We start from the raw sequence: 22,124 nt of genomic DNA on the forward strand, positions 1-22,124 counted from the left end.
CATAATATGCCGATTTTATTTTCTGCTAGAGTGTTGGTTGACAACTGCAGATATGATTCAAATTGAATAGTTATATAAAAGTGCTTGAAATGGACTGGGTGTGGTGGCTCGTGCCTGTAATTCTAGCACTTTGGGAGTCTGAGGCGGGTAGATCACTTGAGGCCAGGAGCTTGAGACCAGCCTGGCCAACATGGCAAAACCTCATCTCTACTAAAAATACAAAAATTAGCCTGGCATGGTGGTGCAGTTCTGCAATCCCAAATACTTGGGAGGCTGAGGCACAAGAATCACCAGAACCCGGGAGGCAGAAGTTGCAGTGAGCCAAGATTGTGCCACTGCACTGCAGCCTGGGCACCTGGGCAACAGCGTGAGACTCTGTCTTAAAAAAAAAAAAAAAAAAAAGGTGCTTCAAATGGAAATGCTTCTAGTTCTAAGCAGAAGGTTCTAAGCCGCTATTGTTATGCATACTATAAAGATAACATAAGACATTTGGTATAAAATAGGTGAGGCTGGTTATAAAATACTTTGGTTACATGATTCAGACACTTAGGGACTTCTGGTGGTCCAGGCAATGAAAGTACTTGAGCTGCCTAAAGAGGAAAGACACTTTCCTTAGAGGAAAGTCTCTTGCATTTCACAGCCACATTCTCCTAAACCAGTATTCCCCAGGAATTGTTTGCGCCGGGGCCTGAGTGAAGCACAAAGTGGTCCCCTGGTGATTTACGCCGCTTTTCAGAGTCATTTATTCCAGGATGTTTGTACACTGAGAGAATTTGGCACAGAGAGGGTCTGAAGGAGGAGCGTATCATAAAAGTTCTCTGACCCCAGCTGTGTGGGTAGGAACTGGGCATCTTTGCTGAACTGGTAAAGGCCTGGGTCTTCCAGTTTGTACAAGGGCTGGCATTCTGCTTTTACACCCGCCCACGGGCCTGGATCTCTGGAAGAACTTGTCAGGGGGCTGAGCGATTCCAAATCGCTCATTTCTGGAAAGTCTTCTTTCTTCAGGTTTGAGCATGCAAGGATGATAATTTGACTTATTTGTCATAGTGCCTGGCAGGCCTGAACCCACTGCCTGCCCATAAAGGTCCTGGGGCTGATGCATCGATTTCAGGACCTGTCCTGTTCTAGTGGAATGCAGAGTCATGTGTGAACCAGAATGGACTCAGTCCTTAAAAGCGCCGGTCTCCTGAACAGGAGGGCCTTGGTTTTTATGTGGCCTTTCTGCCCTTCCCTGATGGCTTGTTTTCTAGGTTGGCACAATTATTGGTTCTTCCCAGAGGCACTTTTCTCTGTGTTTGCAATGCACTGCTAATGCCCCTGCAGCTTTGTAAGTAATAATACACTGCTTTTCATCTTCAAAGTGGTTTATACACATTAATTAATCCTCATCATACTTCTGAGTTTCTGCACGTAAATAACCACCCTTCCCCCATGTTGTACTTAGGAAACCCAGATCCAAAAGGCAAAGAAATTTGCCAAGACTTAAGGAGAAAGGAATCACTGGAGCCAAGATCAGCACTTCAGATCCCGACCCCTTCATGCTTGCAGAACCACGGTCACCTCTGGAGAGTGGCTGAGAGTAGCCCTAGAGCTGCATGCTTACTGCCATCACTGCAGGGTAAACTGGCCCATTACATCACTCATTTTGGGTCATAAACTATTTTTTGATACTCCAGGGTCAAAGCATAATCTGACCTAAAGAATATATAATAGGAAATGACGGATTATAAACTAATACACCATGCTAAGATGCTCAGGTCCGGCTTCCAGTGGCCTGCAGACTAAACATAAATATATTTCCTAGTCTATCATTTACAACTTACATACCTGATTAAAACATTAAACTCTCACTCTACTGTTTGCCATGTATATGATCGCCCTTACAGAAAGCTATTCTATTTTAACTACCAAGCCCCATAAATCAGGAAGTAGCCATCTATCTCTCTCCAGCAAGTAGAGTAGAAGACGCACTGGGGACGCTATGGCAGAGGCAGACAGTACCACAATTTCCGTATCTGGGCTCCCGGTGGTGCCCGCTGACCCAGCAGAACATTAAGCCTGAAAAGCGAACACATGGACCCTTTCTGAAGTTTCTGACACAAAGCCAAATCGTGAAAAGACCCCAAAGGCACATTCAATTTGCTTCCATGGAGCCCCCTGAGCAGCCACCTGGGAAAACACACAGAGCTACCTTTAGCAACACACCAAAGTCTACTCCAGTGACTCGGCGGGGCAGCCAGTATCCTTGGGCCTTTCCCCGGTCCATTCGTGACTCCACGCATCATTGAGAGGTGAGTGAGAAGCAGACATGACTTGAAATTAGGGATGCTTGGGTCTTGGGCCTCAGTTTCCATGTAGAGCTGTGGTGTAGAGTGCAAACCACACTTTTGCAAAGCCCCAGATGAGCATGACACCTTTCCCTGGAGGGTCAGTTTTCTCTCTCTGGGAGGGCATTCCTAAGAAATGCAACTGGTGGGGAACATAAATGCTTATTTTTCCATATTAAGACAAATATAGCTATGTTATGGAAGAAAGTGAAAAATTTATGTCAATTGTTAGATTGCATTGGTCTGCCTTGGGCAAGGCCCCAGATCTGTGGGGGTGCACAGTCATGTCCTTTTGCCATCAGGCAAGCTGAGGGAGAATGGTCTGCGAAGTGCTGGGCCCGTTCCTTCTCTGGCACATGCCATGCTTGCTGCCTGGGAGCGAAGGAAGTGTGGGAGCCCCCAGTGCTGCGTGAGAAGGGAGGGCTTATGTTGAGGGAAGCGGGAAGGCTAACACGGTCGGGGTGGCCTGTTCTCTTCTCTTCAATGGGAGGAGTTTCAGCTTACGTGCTGGGAACTGTTTTGGAATCAGCTTCACTGAGCTGGTGTTTTATGGGTTTGCTTTGCAACACGGCACAGCCAAACTGGGCAGGTCTGTCATAGCTGCCCTGAAACCAAGCCAGAACCATCAAGTGTTTCAAATAAACTTTAACAGATATCACCATGGGCTCTTCCTAAGCCAGGAGATCTGCCTTTGGCAGGCTCAGTTGACAGAGCAGCAGCACTGGGGCTCTTTGTTGGGGCCAGGAGCCGTGAGCAGGCTTTGTGTGCAGCCCGAGATGCTCTTATGTACATGGTACCCTGCCCTTGGGTGCTCAGCATCTGTCACTTTCCAGGGTTACAGGGCTGTAAACCCTGTGGCTGTAAACCATCACCTCTGGCATGGGGAGACAGATACTCCAGCAACTTCACCTATGTCATACACTGAGTCACCAGAAGCCCAGCTGCCAGGAGAGGTGACCCTGATTCAGATTCAGCTGCCCATGGTGAGGAGAGAGTTGAGGCTGTGGAAGGGATACGGGCAAGGCCAGCAGTGTCTGGGTAATTCGATTCTGTATAAAGACCTGGAGGGATGCTCCAGCCTGTCAGTCCTGTTTCTGTTCCACAGCTCTGAAAATAAGCTAGCTGCTTTGGCTTTCTCTCGAATCAAGATGTTCTCAGGCATGCCAACCACTATTCTTCAATTTGGTTTCTGGCTGAAGTTAACCAGTGTCGAATACATTTCAAAGCACAGACCTGGGTTAAAATCCAAGGAGGGAGAAGACTAGAAGGCCACTCTAGAGTGAGGGATAGGTTTGCAGGAATGACAAGTCTCAGCTCATCTCCAAGAAAGGATATAGTAAGGATGCTTAATTTCCCTTCTGATGAATGTCCTTTAGAAACATGAAGGAGAAACTCATCAGATTTAAGTGGATTTCAGGAAGGAAAAAAAATCACCTCCATCCATCACTCATTATCACGTCGTTCAGGAGCCAAGAAGCAAATAGTACAGACATAGAGGGCATCTAGATCCACAAATCCGTGGCCTCTCCCCCACGTTGTCACCCCCGATGTTGCTGAATAAGGCCACCCTAACTTACCTATGAAATATGCCAGCAAAATAGCCAAGAGGAGGGCCGCAGCGATGGCGGAGAGGGCGGCACATTTCCAGCTGCAGTATTTGGAGGGCTTCTTCAGCTTGAAAGCCTTCCTGGAGAAAGTATTCCTGGGCAGCAGGCGGGGCGGGGGCGTGTAAACGGTTCCTGAGGTCAAAGGGTATCCCGGGGAAGAGCTGCTAAACAAGGGTGTGCTCCCTGAGGAGGTCTTGAAGAGGAAGTGCCTGCCAGGAAAAGGGAAAGAGTCAGAGTAGCTGCGGGTAGCCAAGGAGCAACAGTTAGCTGCTTTTCTTCAGCTCTGCTCTATCTAGTCCTAGCATAATCCTAGTTAACTAACCTCACCCTGGAGTGGAAGAAATGGGTTGAACATTACATTCAATGATGACAGAAATGAATTCCATAAACGTGCATAATTCGCTCCTTTCACATATGCATCTAGTTGTTATCTTCCACAGCAACCTGCAAAGCATTCAAAGCAAATATGGAAACTGAATGACTGTCACCTCCTCAGAGATGATGAGGTTGAGGATGCTAAGTGTTATCACATATTAGATACTATTTTTTTAAAAAAACTTTTATTTTTGGTTCATGGGTACATGTGCAGGTTTGTTACATAGGTAAACGCGTGCCACTAGGGTTTAATGTACAGATTGTTTTGTCACCCAGGTAAAGAAAATGTGGTATATATACACCATGGAATATTACGCAGCCTTGAAAAAAAAATGAGATTGTATCCTTTGCAGGAGGAACATGGATAGAGCTAGATACTTACTATTGAAAGGCACTCGAAATGTATTGTCACAACTATTTACAAACTAAATATTATAATATCTCCATTTTATTTTATTATTTTAAAAAATTTTTAATTTTTTCTTTCTGTAATCTAGATATATTCTTTTTAAAAGTTTCAATAGTTTTTGGGGTACAGGTGGTTTTCAGTTAGTTACATGGACAAGTTCTTTAGTGGTGATTTCTGAGACTTTGGTGCACTTGTCATCAGAGCAGTGTACACTGTACCTAATATGTAGTCTTCTATCCCTCACACCCCCCAAGTCACCAAAATTTACTCTATTATTCTTTTATTTTTTTTACTCTATTATTCTTATGCCTTTGTTTCCTCATAGCTTAGCTCCCACTTATAAGTGAGAACATGTGATATTTTGTTTTCTGTTCCTGATTTACTTCACTTAGAACAGTGGCCTCCAGCTCCACCAAGTTGCTGCAAAAGCCATTATTTCATTCCATTTTTATGGCTGAATATCTTCATTTTAGATAGGAGAAATTAGGCTTGGAGAAGCCAAGCAACTGTCCGAGGACTGAAACCCAGAGCTCTTTTGATCAAACCTGTGTGCTTACATGTTACCTTATACTCTCTCTGCCTCCTGCTGTCCTGCTTTCACCTCTCTGCAGTCCTGCTTCCTGTTCTGGGACACCTTCTCCAGGTCATGTGATCATGATTATTTCTCTGGATCATCTTTGCCTACCAATTGAACAAGGTGCCCGTGGAAGCCAGAGCTGTGGTGTGACAACCACTCAGCAGAACCGTACAGCAGAGCAGGCAGTGCAGAAGAGGACATGGCTCCTCCTCAGGGTTGGGAGTCTATCACTCTGCGGGCAATTTAAGGAGTATAATTCTCTGATGATTCTCTCCTATACATGCCACTTATAAGACTTCCAATGTGACTTGATAAACCTTGTTTAAAACGAAGACTTGTCTTCCAGGAAACATATAGTGGAATTTGAGGCAGGAGTCTGAGCAGCTGGAGGCCACAGACTATGTCTTATTTTGTACCTTGTTCACCCTGAAGTTCCCAGAACCCACATCAACCCAACATGCAGAGGGGGATCTTAGTGAATGGATGAGTGAGTGAATGAATGGACAGAGTCCTCTCATTATTGTGCAATTTTACTCATCTGCAATGGTAAGGTTTTAAAATGTTACTGCAGTTATTTCCTTTCTCTTCACCTCTTCAGTAGGTGCTACTTAATTTATTGACCACTAACAATGTGTCAGTTACAATGTTAAAGGTTTTACTTGTAACTAAATGTCACATTAACCCCAAGAGGTGGGTACTATTATTACCTCAATTTTATAGATGAGAAAACTGATGCTGGGAGTTGGCAAGCAGGGTCATTAGGGCTCAAGCTCCAGTCTGCCTGACTTAAAACAATTTTTATTTACATCCAGTTAGACCCTTTGAAGCTCTAATCAGACCTACTACGCCATACTGCCTTGCATCTGGGGGCTAGCAGGCTTTCCCAGTGGGCTTCTAAGGCAGGATTGCTATCATTACAAATATTTGTATCTTGGCTGCTTCCAGATAAAACCTTGAAAGTATTCTAATCCTTCATAGAGATCAAACAAACCCAATATGACTGACAATCATGTCAGAAAATGAGTATCTGATGAGTGAATTATTTAACACAGCTAACATTAAAACAAAGCCTAGAAGTTTCATTCCATAAATAAGGCTTTGGACTCCTTGTCCCACAGCTCTCTTTTAATGCGCCAGTTTAAAATGGTGTTTTGGAAGAGGAGGCAGTCGGCATGGCATTCATGACAGCAGTGTGGCACAAGACACACCCTGGTAGTCCTGGTAGTGCCATTTTTTGCAAGTACCTGACACTGCTTTTGAGAACGTCCATCTCCTCATTTGTAACACAGAGGTAGTAAGAGTACAGGTACTTCATAACTTCTTATTGTGAGGATTGCAACAGTGTAGGAACACCATCAATAATCCTACAACATCATGCAGGATTATGTAGGAAAAGCACTTAACCAAGGTGTGTCTCATAGCAAGTGTCAGCCCATGTGAGTAGCTTTTATGATTAATTCTTCAGAGCTACATAAGGAGCCTGAAATACACATTTTATTCTAAAGCTTGGCAAATGTCGAACAAACACCTGAAGAGTTCTCTAAGTTACTAGACAGTCCGCTGCCTTATAACAAGGCTTGAACATATCCACAGAAGAAAGCCACCCGGGTGACAGGGAAACCTTGGAATTTGATGTAGAACTCCTTCAAATTTATTTCTTAAACAGTTCTCCCAGAGTGAGCACGAAAATAGGAAATCAAATGAAAACAATGGAACATAAAGGCATTGTAAGGAGTCACTAATGAGTAAAAACATACGAACTCCAGGTCTCGCTTCCTCAATGGTCTTGCCAATTTCTACGGCTTCAGCCACCACTGATGCATCTGTAGTCTCCAGATCTCCATTTCTATCTAGCTCATGGCCTTTTAGCTCCTGACCCACATCCCGTTGTGCATTGGGTATCTTATTTCATGGCTATCTTGAATAAGTCACAACCAAATTCGGACTATATTCATTTACACCCACAAGTCCACCCCTCCTGGACTTCCTTTACTCCCAGTTACCCAAGAAACCTCCTCCTTTTCCCTTGTCTTTCCCCATCCAGTAGCTTAACGAATCCCATCAATTTCATTTCTGAAAACCTCACCCACCAACCCCAACCTTTGCCTTCCTGCCTTTTCCTTCCCAAGCCACAATGCCATTGTGCTCTGGCTTACAAATCTGTGTTTATCCTTCCATGCCTGAAAGATGGGACCTAAGTTTCAACATGGAACCAGGCTCTCTACAACCACTACCCATTTCTTTCTTTTCTTTTCTTTTTTTCTTTTTCTTTTTCTTTTTTTGAGACAGTGTCTTGTTCTGCTGCCCAGGCTGGAGTGCAGTGGCACGATCTTGGCTCACTGCAACCTGTGCCTCCTGGGTTCAAGTGATTCTCCTGCCTCACCCTCTGGAGTAGCTGGCATTACAGGTGTGTGCCACCATGCCCAGATCATTTTTTGTATTTTTAGTAGAGACGAGCTTTCACTATATTAGCCAGGATGGTCTCCATCTCCTGACCTTGTGATCCACCTGCCTCAGCCTCCCAAAATGCTAGGATTACAGGCATGAGCTACCAAGCCTGGCCACCACTACCCATTTTTTAACCCTCATTTCTAATCAGATCTCCCAGCTCCTGAGCACTCACCCTTCAGCCACGCAAAAAGATACACATTCTCTTAACAAGCCTGTTCAGTTGAATCGAATGCCTTTTTCTGCTTTGTCCCACCCAACCCATCCTAGCCAACTCCTATCCACCTTCCAACCACCTACCTGGGAAATCTATCCTAACATGGCCCCCATCACTTTGTGCACTCACAAATCTATTCTCTCTCTCTCTCTCTCTCTCTCGATTTGATTTATAAACAGAATTCTATTTCTCCTATGATACAGTGATACCCTGGTGTTACTAAACCAGAACGTGAACTCCTGGACACTTGAACTGGTAGATATTACTTATTTCTGTTATATCCAGAGTCAAAACATTAGTGCCTGGACATCAGTCATATTTGTGGACAGAATAAATAACTTGAACACAGAAATGTTTTAGTAAGGCTGGGCGCAGTGGCTCACGCCTGTAATTCCAGTACTTTTGGAGGCCAAGGTGGGTGGATCATGAGGTCAAGACATCAAGACCATCCTGGTCAACATGGTGAAACCCCGTCTCTACTAAAAATACAAAAAATTAGCTGGGCATGGTGGCACGTGCCTGTAATCCCAGCTACTCGGGAGGCTGAGGCAGGAGAATTGCCTGAACCCAGGAGGTGGAGGTTGCGGTGAGCCGAGATCGCACCATTGCACTCCAGCCTGGGTAACAAGAGCGAAACTCCATTTCAAAAAAAAAAAAAAAAAAAAAAAAGAAAAGAAAAAGAAAAAGAAATGTTTTAGCAACATGAGAGCAACACGGTGAAGATTAAGAAGTTTCAATTGGCTTTAATATTATTTTTAATACACTACTTTATAACAAAAATAGAAGGATATGATTATTTCTTGCATATGGCATTGCTTTATGAAATCCTAAAAATGTTTCCTTGAAAATCCAGCCAATTTTCTATACTTTCCTCTAAAAAGGAAGTCAGCTGAGGTCACATGTCATCAAACAAAGGCCCGTTTCTCCCCAATAAAGGCTTCTAATAACATTGAGGATAAAATCAGATGTCTTTATCATGGCCTCCAACTCTCTGCATAATCTGTCCTCTGGCTACCTCTCCCACTGAAGCTTCTACCACCATCATCCCCCCTCACTCCGCCCATCATATTGTCCTTTTGCTGTCATCCATCATATCACATCTTTTTGCCTCAGGGCCTTTGTACTTACTGTTCCTTCTGCCTGGAAATATCTACACAACGTCTTCCTTCAATCTCTGCTCTCATAGCACTTTCTCAGAGAGATCTTCTGACCAACTGGGCCCCTTCAATTTCTGTTATTATCTACCCTGTCATAACTGCCTTATCTTTCTTCATTAAATGCATGTGTATATTTGCATATTACTTATTAGCTGTCCCCATCATTAGAACTGAATTTCTACAAAGTTTGAAATAATCATTTTGTTCATGCTGTATCCTATCACCTAAAATAGAGCCTGGCTTACAGTGGGGAAACTCAACAAATCTTTGTTAAATAAATGACTTACAACCTTTTCCAAGAACAAAATAATGATTGCTGAAAGAATAGTACTGTGAACATTTTTAATTTTAAAATAGGCTCCTCCTGCCGTGTTGATGCCTGTTTGCCAAACAGATTTACAAGTTTGCATATGTACATGCAGGCAAGAGTCTATATTTACACATGCAAGGCCAGATCCCTCCACAAAAACAAAAAACAAAAAACAAAAAACAACCTGCATACTTTTCAGCACTGCATAAACTCTCACAGGATGTATCTCTCGGGTCGCTCATTGGCACTGTGGTGTCTGTGATGATCTCAGCTAAAAGAAACCCATTTAGTTATCACATCTCTTCTGTCTAGTTTCTGGGGCTTAAAATGAGTAAACAAAAAACCAATAATATGTAGAATCTTATTTCTCCCATGATACATTTACATCCTGGTTTCACTAATCTTTAGCAGATTAAATTCAACAAACAAATAGAAAGATTCGACAGAAGTGATCTTCAGACTGTGTCCCATAAATACCTGCAATCTGTACTGTTTTTAACCCAGCACTCAAGTGATCACCTGGGCCCAGGAATTTGTACTGCTTCTAACACAGCATTCAGTGTTAAAAATAGCACAAAATCCTGGGCCTTATCCAGGTTTGGAGATAGAATCTAGGAGTGTAACGATTAAGAAGCTCTCTAGCGGCTGGGGGCGGCAGCTCACGCCTGTAATCCCAGCACTTTGGGAGGCTGAGGCGAGTGAATCATTTGAGATCAGGCATTTGAGATCAGCCTGGCCAACACGGTGAAACCCCGTCTCTACCAAAAATACAAAAAAAGTAGCCGGGTGTGGTGGCGGGTGCTTGTAATCCCAGCTACTTGGGAGGCTGAGGCAGGAGAATCACTTGAACCTGAGGGGTGGAGGTTGTAGTGAGCTGAGACTGCGCCATTGCACTCCAGCCTGGGCAACAAGAATGAAACTCTGCCTCAAAAAAAAGAAAGAAAAAAAAAAAGCAGCAGCTCTTTAGGGGATTCTAATGTCCATTAACATTTAAGAAATTCTACCTGAATCATTTTTATACCCTTACTTGCTGAGGACACACCAGATTGTTGGTAGATACGTATTTTTTAATGTAAGCGTTGAATGTGGGCGTCTTTAGGTGAAGTTTCATGAAGTCTGCTACTGCCTTTCGAAAGATTCAGCAAAAAGGTCTCTACCTCTCAAGCTCTGTAAAAATAGATAAGGCAAATGTGGCAAAATGATAGCACTTGCTGAAGCCAGGTGGTTATTCTTACATGGTAGCATTCTTCCAACTTTTTTATATGTTTGAAAATTTTCATAATCAAAAGTTGAAAAAAACACAAGCTTTGATTCACCCAAGGTTTGCAGTCACATGCTGCTGGAAAATCAAATAAAATGAAGCGAGATCTACAAGGTAATGGTCTGGCCAGATGGTCAAAGGGAGGACCAAGAGGGCTTAGGGGATGTCTCCTGATTTTTCCCTGAACCGGCTATTAAGACAGCTTCTCCCCCTGAGGGGCCTGCTCAGTGTGTTCAGATGAATCATTTGTGATACCCCAACTGAACTTCTTCCCAGCGGTCGGTCATGGAAGTAGCTCAGCTCAGGACTCCAGGCATCAGCAAAAACGTGTAGTTTCCAAATGCACTTGACATTTTTCAAGCACAACTCAATTGCTCTCAGAATTGGCCACTTGTACCTCGGAAAGGAAAGGCAAATGAGGGGCCCCCAAAGCGCTGCCCTTGGAGTTTGCTAACGCTCCAAGAGATAGAGAAAACCAGTCCTTGATGTCTTACAAAAAAATAAAAGGACTTCACACACTTCTTTCCCTTCCCCGTCATGTCATGTGGGGGATGAGGGCTTTGGTCACAGCACCCAGCATTCTGCCAGGCACAGGTTAGGGGCTTGGGATGGAATAATAAGGCGAAGGCTCTGCGTTTTCGGCTCTGTATCCTGCGTTCCTGTGACTTCTTAAGAATACAGGGATCATCCCCTCACCCTAAACTATCAATCTTTTTGGTAAATGTCATCGCTTTTCCTCATGTGAAAACAAAACCATTTAATAAAAACTGAGAAGCATACCTAAAAGCTGAACGGCCATTCTTCTATGTGCTTTACATGACAGCAAAGATGTGGATTTCAAGCAGAATCTTGGTTAACCAGGCTTCTGCTTCAAATTGGCTTAGAAAATTAAGGGCATGCATTGTCTCTGATTAAACAACCATGAAAGATTTTAAAAAGAAACCTAACAAACAAAAAAAGCCTCATGCATAACATGCATGCAACAAGGGCCCCCACCAATTCAAAAGGCTGTGAATTTGCATTTTATTCTTATGATCCAGAAGGAGCTTGACTAATCTAGAGAGGTAGCTTTGAGAAGCAGAGGCTGACTGAACTCCTGAGGCTCCAACAAAAGACTTCTTTTATTTTTCCTCCTTTCTTTTTTCCTCTGAGTCAATCACAAGTAAACTTAGTCATTAACCTTAAATCACACCAAAGAAACAAACAAATACATACAATTCCTTAACACCAAGTACCATTTTGCAGCTTGCAGCCAGGGGCATCCCCCTATTTTCTGTTGTTTTGGCTTTATTCCCAGGGGAAAATCCTAGCAGGGCTGTGAAACAGAAATGTATCACACAAATAATTCTGCTGCCTCAACTCCCAAGGTCAACGCTTTTTTTCCCCCTTTTTCTCTCTTCCTCTCTCACTCACCCATATCCCACGATCTCATCACAGTGCACCATTCAGCTAACCAGGACAACTAATGACTAACAGTGCAGACCAACATGTTGTTCTTTGCTCACAAAGTCTGTGGCAGCAAGTGTTTTTGAAACACAGCAGAAGTCTTAAATGGTCTCAACGTAGCGCTGTGTACAAAAAAGGAACTCTGGTTATCAGGGAAACCAGGTGTCGACTGTTGTTCTACTGAGAACATTGACCTCCCCAGTGAATAAACTCACGGGTATTCAGAGGAGCGGATGAAAACATTGATACACAGCCCATTAATCCCTAAAATATTCTGATGATCATACATGCAATGTCTGAAATTTGATAAAAAGCCAAGGAAAGGATAGAGGCACAAACACCCCAGGAATGGGGGCGTGGTGCCCAGTGAGGGAGATGGGGTGTGCACTAGAAAACTCCAGATTTCATTACATTTCACTGGTTCTGGACATGCCCTTTGAAGCATCAGGTTTATTGTCTCTAAAAGAGTAAGTTTAATAAAGAGGCAGCCCATAAAGGGTACTGTAGCATGTAAAGTTACTGTAATTAGGTTTTCAGGAGTTATAATAAAACATTTAGCTGGAGAGAGGTTAAATAACTGCCGCCCTTTCTGGCACCATGAATACACTCTTCAATATGAAAAGGAATGGTGGTGGTTGAGGGAAAATTCAAGGGGCAAGTTCTGGAGTCAGACAGAGGCAGAGACAGAGACAGAGACAAGGATCGTGGAGAGAAAGAGAAAACAGAAGGAGAGAAGCATAGAGAATGAGGTGAAAAAAGAGATAACAAGAAAAATGATGGATACTGCGCTACTGAGCCCTACTTGAGAAGCAAAACTAGGTGATCGCTTAAGCGTTCTGTCTTTATTTTCTTGATTGCAAATATAAAATGTACACATTACAAAAAATCAAGTATGTAAATCCCCCTCTCCCCAGACACAATCTTGCTCTGTTGCCCAGGCTGGAGTGCAGTATACATGATCTCTGTTCACTGCAACCTCCACCTCCTGGGTTCAAGCAATTCTTCTGCCTCAACCTCCTGAGTAGCTGGGATTACAAGAATGCACCACCATGCCCAGGTAATTTTTGTATTTTTTAGTAGAGACGGGTTTTCATCATGTTGGCCAGGCTAGTCTCAAACTCCTGACCTCATGATCCACCTGCCTCAGCCTCTCAAAGTGCTGGGATTACAGCCATGAGCCACTGCGCCTGGCCAAGTATATAAATTTTAAAAATAGAAAGTTAACATCTCCTGTACTTTAGAGATAGACTCATAAACATTTGATGTTTGTAGTCAGACTTCTTTTTCTACATAGAAACATTTCTTTACTGTTATCATCAGGATGATTATTCATTTAATTGTTTAGGAAACCCAACAGGATGGTACCAAGAAGGCAGTATTAAGTCTGTAAATTCTAAACCAAGACAACCAGGGTTTGCATTCTGGCTCCTATATTTATCACTATGGGGTCTTGGGCAAGTTACTGAACCTTGCTAGGAGGCTGACAATGAAAGCAGCTACTTCATGGGCTTGTTAGGGGGATTGGGTGAGTGTATTTGTGAAATGCTTAGCATTGAGATTGACGTCCAGTGAATGATCAATAAACGCAGATATTAATGGCTTGAGGGCAGGAGCCATGTATAGCATATTTTAGCTTTTACTAAATCTTCTTGACCTAGCATAGTGCCCAGATGATTTAAAATATTTGTTGAATGAATGAGTTGTTCTAATTAGCTTGGTGATTGGAGAACTGCAGGCACCCCCCCCCCCACACACACACACTGTCCCCAAAATAATGTTATAAGGAAGAGAAGGGACTAGGATGTTACTAGTGTGCTTCTTCCGGTTGAGAATTTATGCTTAGGTTGAGAAGTAAATTGTTTCCTTTAAAAATAGAACTTAAAATGTTTGAAATTGTTACTTCTCAAGTTTGAAAACCAGGAAGCCAATAACCCAATTAGTGTAGTCAAAAGAATTTTATATCATAGTTGCCTAAGCTTCAACTCAAGCCAATTTAATTCAGGAAAAAAAAAAAAATAGGCTTTCAAGGTTTCTCATCCCTGAACCTTTCGGCTCATAGGGGACTGCCACTACATTTGCATATGCCATGAACAACAGGAAAATCCTCTATTTTGCCCTCTTCAAAATTTGCAGCCGTACCAAAAATATTCACAGCTGGAATAATTAGCAACTCAATTTATTGCCTTCCGTTTTCTAAATAGAAGCTTCGACTCTTGATATTTAAGTAGTGTCACACTGTGATATAACATAGCATTTTTCATGGTAAAACTTTTCTTTTTCCTCCATGAAATGATATCCTGCCCAGTGTGACAGGCAAGTTCTCTCGAGGTCACTCAAGAAACCTTGTGTTTTGTGAGCAAATCCATTTCAGAGTTTTTGGATGAGATGAAGAGTCTTTTTTTTTCCCCTGGAGTTGTTAACTTGGTGACTTTTTTCGAGTTAATTGGTAAGAAGAGTCTTGATATAGGAGAGGAAAATAAACCAAAGACGTCTGACTTTGACTTCAAATTTGACTTTGAATTCGCTATGCACTATCATATGGGAGTGTCCAGACAGCCGTTTCAAATGAACTTACATTTGTGTTCACCAGCGGCTAGAGGTAGATGGAGAAAGAATTGCACACCATCAGACACAGCCAAGGAGCAGAATGATTTCTACCATTGCGTTTATTGCTTGGACGATTCAGAGTCAGAGAATGCTCAAGCTGGAAGGACCCTCTGGGTATGTCCCTGTATCATATTCTGCTTCATGTGATCACATTTGTTTTTGTCTTATTTCTTAAGTCAAATTACAAAGCCAGGCTCTCTCTCTTTTGCTTTCTGGTATCTTTCCCTGTTCATAGGAGGTGCTCAAGAAGTCTGCTGAAGGAATTCACTAATTATGGTAGAGGGGGAAAATGAACGGGCTTGGAGCCAGGCGCACCTGGACTCAAATCTCAACTTCACCAGGAGATGCCTGACGCGGGGAAAGCTGGGTCTTCTCCCTGGGCCTTGGATGCCTCTTCTAAGAAAATAGAGATAATAGCAATATTTATATCCCAGAACTGTTGGAAGGGCTGAGAGAGAACATCAATACAATCTAAGAGCACAGAAGCAGGCTCACAGGAAGTGTTTAAAACATGTATGTGCTGCATTACCTCCACCGCGGCAATGAACACAATATCTCAAATATGAAATCACTGCCCAGCCAGTATTTATTGACCATGGAATATATATCACATGGTACTAGAAGCTTGGATGTATTGATGAATAAGTCCTTATCCTCATAGGAGATTTCCAGTCAGACAGATAGAACAAATAAACAAAACTCATATCCAGGTAAACAACAAATAAAATACTTTCAAAATGTCAGAAGTACCAAGGGATTGAGAAGTCTGAGGATAAGAAGTAACTGACCATATGAAGAATAGTAAAAAGGAGTATCTCAGGCAGTAGGAGAAGCGTGTGCAAAGGCCCTGGGGTGGGAACCATGGAATTTTTGAAGATGTAAAAGAAGGGCAGTGTGATCTGGGCTAGTGGCAGGAAGAAAAGGTAGCTAATATCCATGGCTTGAAGGCATGGTATCTGTATTTTAGACCAAGTACAAAGGGTTCTAACTATGCCATCTCTTTGAGTTAATGAAGTACATTTAGGAGTATTCTATCTGAAAAATGACTAGGGTTGGAGATACTCATGGGGAATTCAGCACAGACCTTTGTGATGAAAAAGCTCAGCTGTCTTCTTTGACCTCTGCCTTGAGGGTTTTGGTTTTTGTTCAGAATATTCTAGCCAGACCTGAATATTATACCCATTACCCTGTCTATTTTTGGATATAGTCAGGCGTATCTCAAGGTTAGCGTGCCAAAATGCACCTTTTGATTTTCACTCCAAACTTCTCTTCTCCTCCAAGCTCCACCCGTATCAGTTACAGATGTCATCACTTTTCCAGTTGTGCAGGAGCCATCCCCAGGTATGGGAATATATTGCATGCAGGAAGCATTTTAGAAAGTGCTCTTGGGAAGACCATGTGTGAGGGAGTGAAGGAAGCGGACCGCCCTGGGTGGGTATGGCAGGGAGCTGAATTGTGATGCTACTGGGAGGGGCTTAGGGTAATTTCATGGAAAGCTCTGGAGCTGGGATGGCTCTGCCGAGTTGTTCCAATTTGTTCAGAGGAGGCTGGGCCTTCATATTCTCACTCGTATCAGTCACTGGATGTGGGCTGTTCCCAGAGGAGGTCCTTGGAAGAGGTGGCTCTCCTCCGCTGAAGGCCAGTCTCAGAGACGGACTTGGCTGAGCTCTGTTGGCTGCCAATATTACCAGCAATTGGAAGGACAGCTGCTCCAGTCCTGGAGGGTGACGTCTGGGTGGGTGCCACGCCATCTACCTCACCAGGCTTCACCATGGTTCCTGCCCTTCCCTCACGCCCAATCCATCCTCAGTTGATTTCCTCTCTGCCTCCAACACACCCCCATCCTTTTCTCACCACTCACACCTTGCGCCTGGCCTGCTGCACACGGCAGTCTTTAAAGAGGCCTCCCTCTTTCCACTTTGCCCGTTACACCCCTTCTCCCCACAGGAGTCAGTCATTGCCTAGAAACATAAATCAAAACACATCTCGAACCTTCCCATTCTTTTACACTTAGAAGTCATCTGCATTGTGGCCTACAAGGTGTCTTGTGATGGTCGAGGTCATCTCTTCCTCACCTCTCCGTGCTCTGCTCCCAAGGCTCCTGCCATCTTCTTTGCTGTTCCTTAAAGAAGCCAAGCTCCTCCCGAGGTCCCAGCGGTCACACGGTGTTTCCCTGTCTCCTCTCCTTCTCTCTTCTTACTGCATGGTTCCTCTTTCTCAGGTCTTTCAAGTCTACCCTCAAAGCTCACTTTCTCAGAAAAGCTTCCTTGATCAACCTTTCCCATTCAAGCATCTCGCACCCTACCTGGTCCAAGGTTAAAGCTGGGAACAGTCCACCTCCAGGGCTGGGGGTGGGGCACAAAGCCCATTTTCCCCATCCTGCATTGTGATATCTCATTTAACCCGGATCACCTTGGGCAGCTATCTCCTTCATTCATTGTTTGTCACATGCCTTTCCCAATGCCATGCGCATTCCAGGAGGGCCAGGATTTCATCATCTTCCTCACCATTGTATCCCCAGGCCCGGGAAGAATGCCTAGACCATGTTTGGTGCTCCAACAATTTTTAGTTAATGAATAAAGGCATGAACCAACATAGATCTTGAAAAGATCTTGAAAGATCATCTTATACTGCCTGTAGGAGGTAATGAATGCGGAAAGCTTCCTCTCTGCTCTCAGATGCAACACTTGTATTTATTTTCCCTGCAGTGTCCTTGTCAAGGGATCCCCTGTCATTGTGGTTTTCCAAGATTTCGATAAACAACATCATGTTCTCATTATTCCTACACATGGTTATTTTAAATCCGTTGCGAAGGTTTCATCTTTCTATTCAAAGGAGCACTTTGGTGTGTTTCGTGAACCTCTTCATTTTCTTGATCTTTTAGATTGGAATTCTCCACAAGTTTTCTGTCATTCTTGAGGGATATCAGCTATAATCATGATTATTTCCACTTCAGATACCCAGTGATTTTGTAAAACAGTGGGAGAACGCGTTTTTGATTAATTTCTGAGTTGATTAAGGTATGCTGGTAGTTTGCAGCCCTATCCCCTTCTTTCTTTCCACAGCAACCCAATGGCCGTATATCTTCAGGCATTACTTCACACAAATCGCCTGGCCGACTCCCAGTTTGTAACTGGGACCTCAGAGATCGTCTTCCGATAAGTCTGGAAGAATTATTGGTAAATGTATATGCTCCTTATCTGTCACTTCCCCGCCCACCTACAGAGCAGTTTATCTTCCGAGGCTTGGTATCTCTGCAAATACAAAGATCTCATGGTGCATTTTTCTCTTCCAAATCACTTTTAATAGAATATGATAGAATTTACTTTCTCCTCTACCTTTGTAACAAAGGAGTCCTGCCCAATGCACCTTTCTTTATTTCCTTATCTTTGGTGCTTCAAGACGTCTGTCTGAAGAGTTGCATTTACCATGATGTTGAATGGGGATCATGTTGACATGACAGTCTTTCAGATGTCAACACATTACACACTCAGATCCATTTACCACTATTAATCAAATCACATGTACCAGTATTTTGTGTTGTGACTTTAAGGTTAATCCTTTCAAGAAATGTTTTGAGAGCAGACATTTTTTCCCCTGGAACCTTTCTAGAAAAAGATTGGAGAAGAGACTGGTTCTCCGGCCTAACTCTCTTACTGTCTCTCCCTTGAGTAGACCTTTTATAGAGAGGGTGACACGCTGATCTTCCCACTATTTTCTCTGATTAATTAATTATTTTTTAAAAGTTGATGTTATAAAATTAACCATTTTTAAGTGCATAATTCAGTGACATTTAGGGCATCCACAAAGTTTAAATTCTGTCTCTAAGTTTCAAAACATTTTCATTACTCCTCAAAAAACTCAAATTCCTCCCAAAAATCTATTAAACAGTAACTCGCCATTCCTTTACTCTCTCACTCTCAGCTCCTGGAAACCACTAATTTGGTTTCTGTCTCTATGGATTTGCCTGTTCTGGATATTTCATATAAATGGACTCATGCAATATGTGATCTTTTGTGTCTGACTTCTTTTTACTTAGCATAATGCTTTCAAGTTCAACCCCATTGTAGCATGTATCAGTTCTTCATTCCTTTTATAGCAGAATGCTATTTCCTTGTGTGTGTGTGTGTGTGTGTGTGTACGCTTTTGTTTTTTGAGAGAGTCTTGTTCTGTCACCAGGTACCAGGCTGTAGTGCAGTGGCTCGATCTCGGCTCACTGCAACCTCCACCTCTGGGTTCAAGCAATTCTCCTGCCTCAGCCTCCTGGGTAGCTGGGACTACAGGCACATGCCACCACACCCAGCTAATTTTATTTGTATTTTTAGTAGAGACGGGGTTTCACCATGTTGGCCAGGATAGTCTCGATCTCTTGACCTTGTGATCCGCCTGCCTCGGCCTCCCAAAGTGCTGGGATTACAGGCTTGAGTCACTGCACCCGGCCACATTTTTTCTTTATTCATTCATCCACTGATGAACACCTGGGTTGTTTCCACCTTTTGACTATTGTAAATAGTACTGCTACAAACACTGGTGTGAAAATGTCTGTTTGTGCACCTGCTTTCAAATATTTGGGGGATCTCCCTAGGTGAGGAATTGCTGGATCATGGGGGTGCCTCAGTTACTTTGTGTTGCTAATGAGGACTCCATGGGACTGGGACTCCTTAATTTATAAAGAAAAGGTGTTTATTTGGCTCCTAATTCTGCAGGCTGTGAAAGAAGAAGGGTGTCAGCATATGCTTCTGATAAGGACCTCAGGAAGCTTCCAATCATGGCAGAGGGAAAGGGGAGCTGGCATCACAGGGTAAGAGACAGAGAAAGAGAGCAGGAGGTGCCAGGCTCTTGCAGGAACTAATAAAGCAAGAACTCACTCACTTCCGAGAGGAAGGCACAAGTTGATCATGAGGGATGAACCTCCCTGACCCAAACACCTCCCACCAGGACCCACCTCCAACATTGGGGACCACATTCCAGCATGAGACATGGAGAGGACAAACATCCCAACTATATAATACGGTAACAAAATGGTTAACTTTTTGAGGCACCTCTAGCTGTTTTCTAAATGTAGAAAATGATCATCAACATTGAACTCTTCAGGAAGCTCAAATTCTGGTTCACAGTAAGCATTTTGCTAGTCTCTTTGCATCCTAGCCATATCCTGAGCTTGTTTTTGAAAACTGTTAAGGAATTATAAAACAAGAAGCATCACCAAGGAGCCAGGTGGCAGCAGTAGTAGAAAGAGTCAAAATATTTCATACCTTAGGAAATGTCTTAATATGCCCAAGTCAGCAGGTTCCCATTTCAGAAAAGAGCTTTTAGTGAGAACCTAGCGGGGTTTACATTCTAGGAAAGCTATCTATCCATGACATTTTTTTTTCTATTTTACTGGATGTATTATATAAAGCATTTAGAATAACTCATACATCAGTTTAAGTTCTTCCATCTTTTTTATATATTCCCTTGTCATATTTTAATATGTGATAGATATACTTTTCTTTTTTTCCTTTTAACTTTTATTTTAGGTTCAAGGGTACATGTGCAGGTTTGTTACATAGGTAAACTCGTGTCATGGGGGTTTGGTGTACAGAGTATGTTGTCACCCGGGTTCCAAGCATTGTATCCAAAAGGGAATTTGTTTTCTGATCCTCTGTCTCCTCCCACCCTCCACCCAAGTAAGGCCCAGTGTCTGTTGTTCCCTTCGCAGTGTCCATGTGTTGTCATTTCATCATTTAGCTCCCACTGACAAGTAAAAATATGTGGTACTTGATGTTCTGTTCCTGTGCTAGTTTGCTAAGGATAAGGGTCTCTAGCTCCATCCACATTCCCACAAAAGACATGATCTCATTTTTAATGGCTGCATAGTATTCCATGGTATATATGTACCACCTTTTCTTTACCTAGTTTACCATTGATGGGTATTTAGGTTGATTCCATGTCTTTGCTATTGTCAGTAGTGCTGCAATGAACATACACATGCATGTATCTTTACAGTAGAATGATTTATATTCCTTTGGATATATACCCAATAATACCCATGAAACTTTTAAACGAAGATTTTTCTTCTTAGCATACACTCTAAGCACTATATTATAAATAGTATGTATGTACCAAGCCCAGATATTGCCTGACTTGATAAATGAGTTCAGGTATGAGTGAATTCTAAAAGTTTATGCTTTGAGAAAAATTATGTTTTATTTTAGAAAGCTAGATCATAAAGTCCTTCCTAGCAAGGGCTTGAATAAATTCTGGCCTTTCTACTTTTGTCATAAGATCAGAGAGGATCTGAAAAACAACATCTTAAAAGGTGCTTTTTGGATCACCAAGTATATTTGTATATTACTAGTGTTAGATAAAGTGAGGGTTCCATGATATTTGGGAAATAGTGGGGTAAACAGAATTCAGAAGATTACTGCAGATCTTTACAAACCTTTAATACTCAAATATCATAAATATTCCAGTACTCTACACTATTGATTATCCCACTTACTTTTTTGAGTTTTATACCTACCCCTCTTCTCAGCCTTAAAACTGATATTTCATGGCATTCCTTATTTAAGAAATGAAATTCTAATTCATTTCTCTCTATTTCTAGATTGGTACTCTAAGGCCCAGAAAGAAGTGAAAAACCAACCAACCAACCAAAAAACCCAATAATGGCTATTTTTGTAGATGCTCAGGATGCATTTGCTGGGTAGATGAAGGAAGGAAGGAAAGAAAGAAGAGAGAAGGTATATAAATGTGTAAAACTTAAAGGGGACAGACTAAGTATTGTGGGATTTCTTCAAGGTCGAGGAAGGAAGACAACATTGATTTATCTAAATTCTTGTACAGCTGCCGGCAATTCTTAAGTCATCAAAATAATTCTTAACGAAGGAGATGGCAGAGGAGAAAGAAAACTGGCCAGGTATGGTGGCTCATGCCTGTAATCCTAGCACTTTGGGAGGTTGAGGTGGGCAGACTGCCTGAGCTCAGGAGTTCGAGACCAGCCTGGGCAATATGGTGAAATCTTGTCTCTACTAAAATACAAAATAAATCAGCCAGGTATGGTGGTGTGTGCCTGTAGTTCCAGCTACTTGGGCGGCTGAGGCAAGAGAATTGCTTGAACACAGGAGGCAGAGGTTGCAGTGAGCCAAGACTGTGCCACTGCAGTCCAGCCTGGTGACACAGAAAGACTCCATCTTTACAAAAAAAAAAAAAAAAAAAAAAAAAGAAAAAGAAAAAGAAAACTGCCACTCCTTTTTTGCTTATTATAGATTATTCCTTTCACATCAACCATGTATAACAATTTCAGGCATTTAACTTTGGGGCACTGTTGCTTCTCTTCAACCCTCCAATAAACAGTGGTCATCTTTATTACTATCTATTTTCCCATTTGAATTTACATCA

At 42.6% G+C, this 22,124-nt stretch overlaps 1 protein-coding gene across 15 annotated transcripts in view; it reads right to left on the reverse strand.

Moving 5' to 3' along the window:
• TENM2 (teneurin transmembrane protein 2) overlaps positions 1-22,124 on the reverse strand; it is a 3,817,113-nt gene that overhangs the window by 256,676 nt on the left and 3,538,313 nt on the right. For all 15 annotated transcript variants that reach the window (XM_074390353.1, XM_074390351.1, XM_074390352.1 and 12 more), the window contains one exon: positions 3,905-4,143. In XM_074390353.1, the coding sequence (XP_074246454.1) occupies positions 3,905-4,143 (239 nt within the window). The remainder of the gene's footprint in view (positions 1-3,904; positions 4,144-22,124) is intronic.

The sequence above is a fragment of the Saimiri boliviensis genome, chromosome 20, assembly GCF_048565385.1.
Source record: "Saimiri boliviensis isolate mSaiBol1 chromosome 20, mSaiBol1.pri, whole genome shotgun sequence".
In the NCBI taxonomy this organism is placed as follows: Eukaryota; Metazoa; Chordata; class Mammalia; order Primates; family Cebidae; genus Saimiri; species Saimiri boliviensis.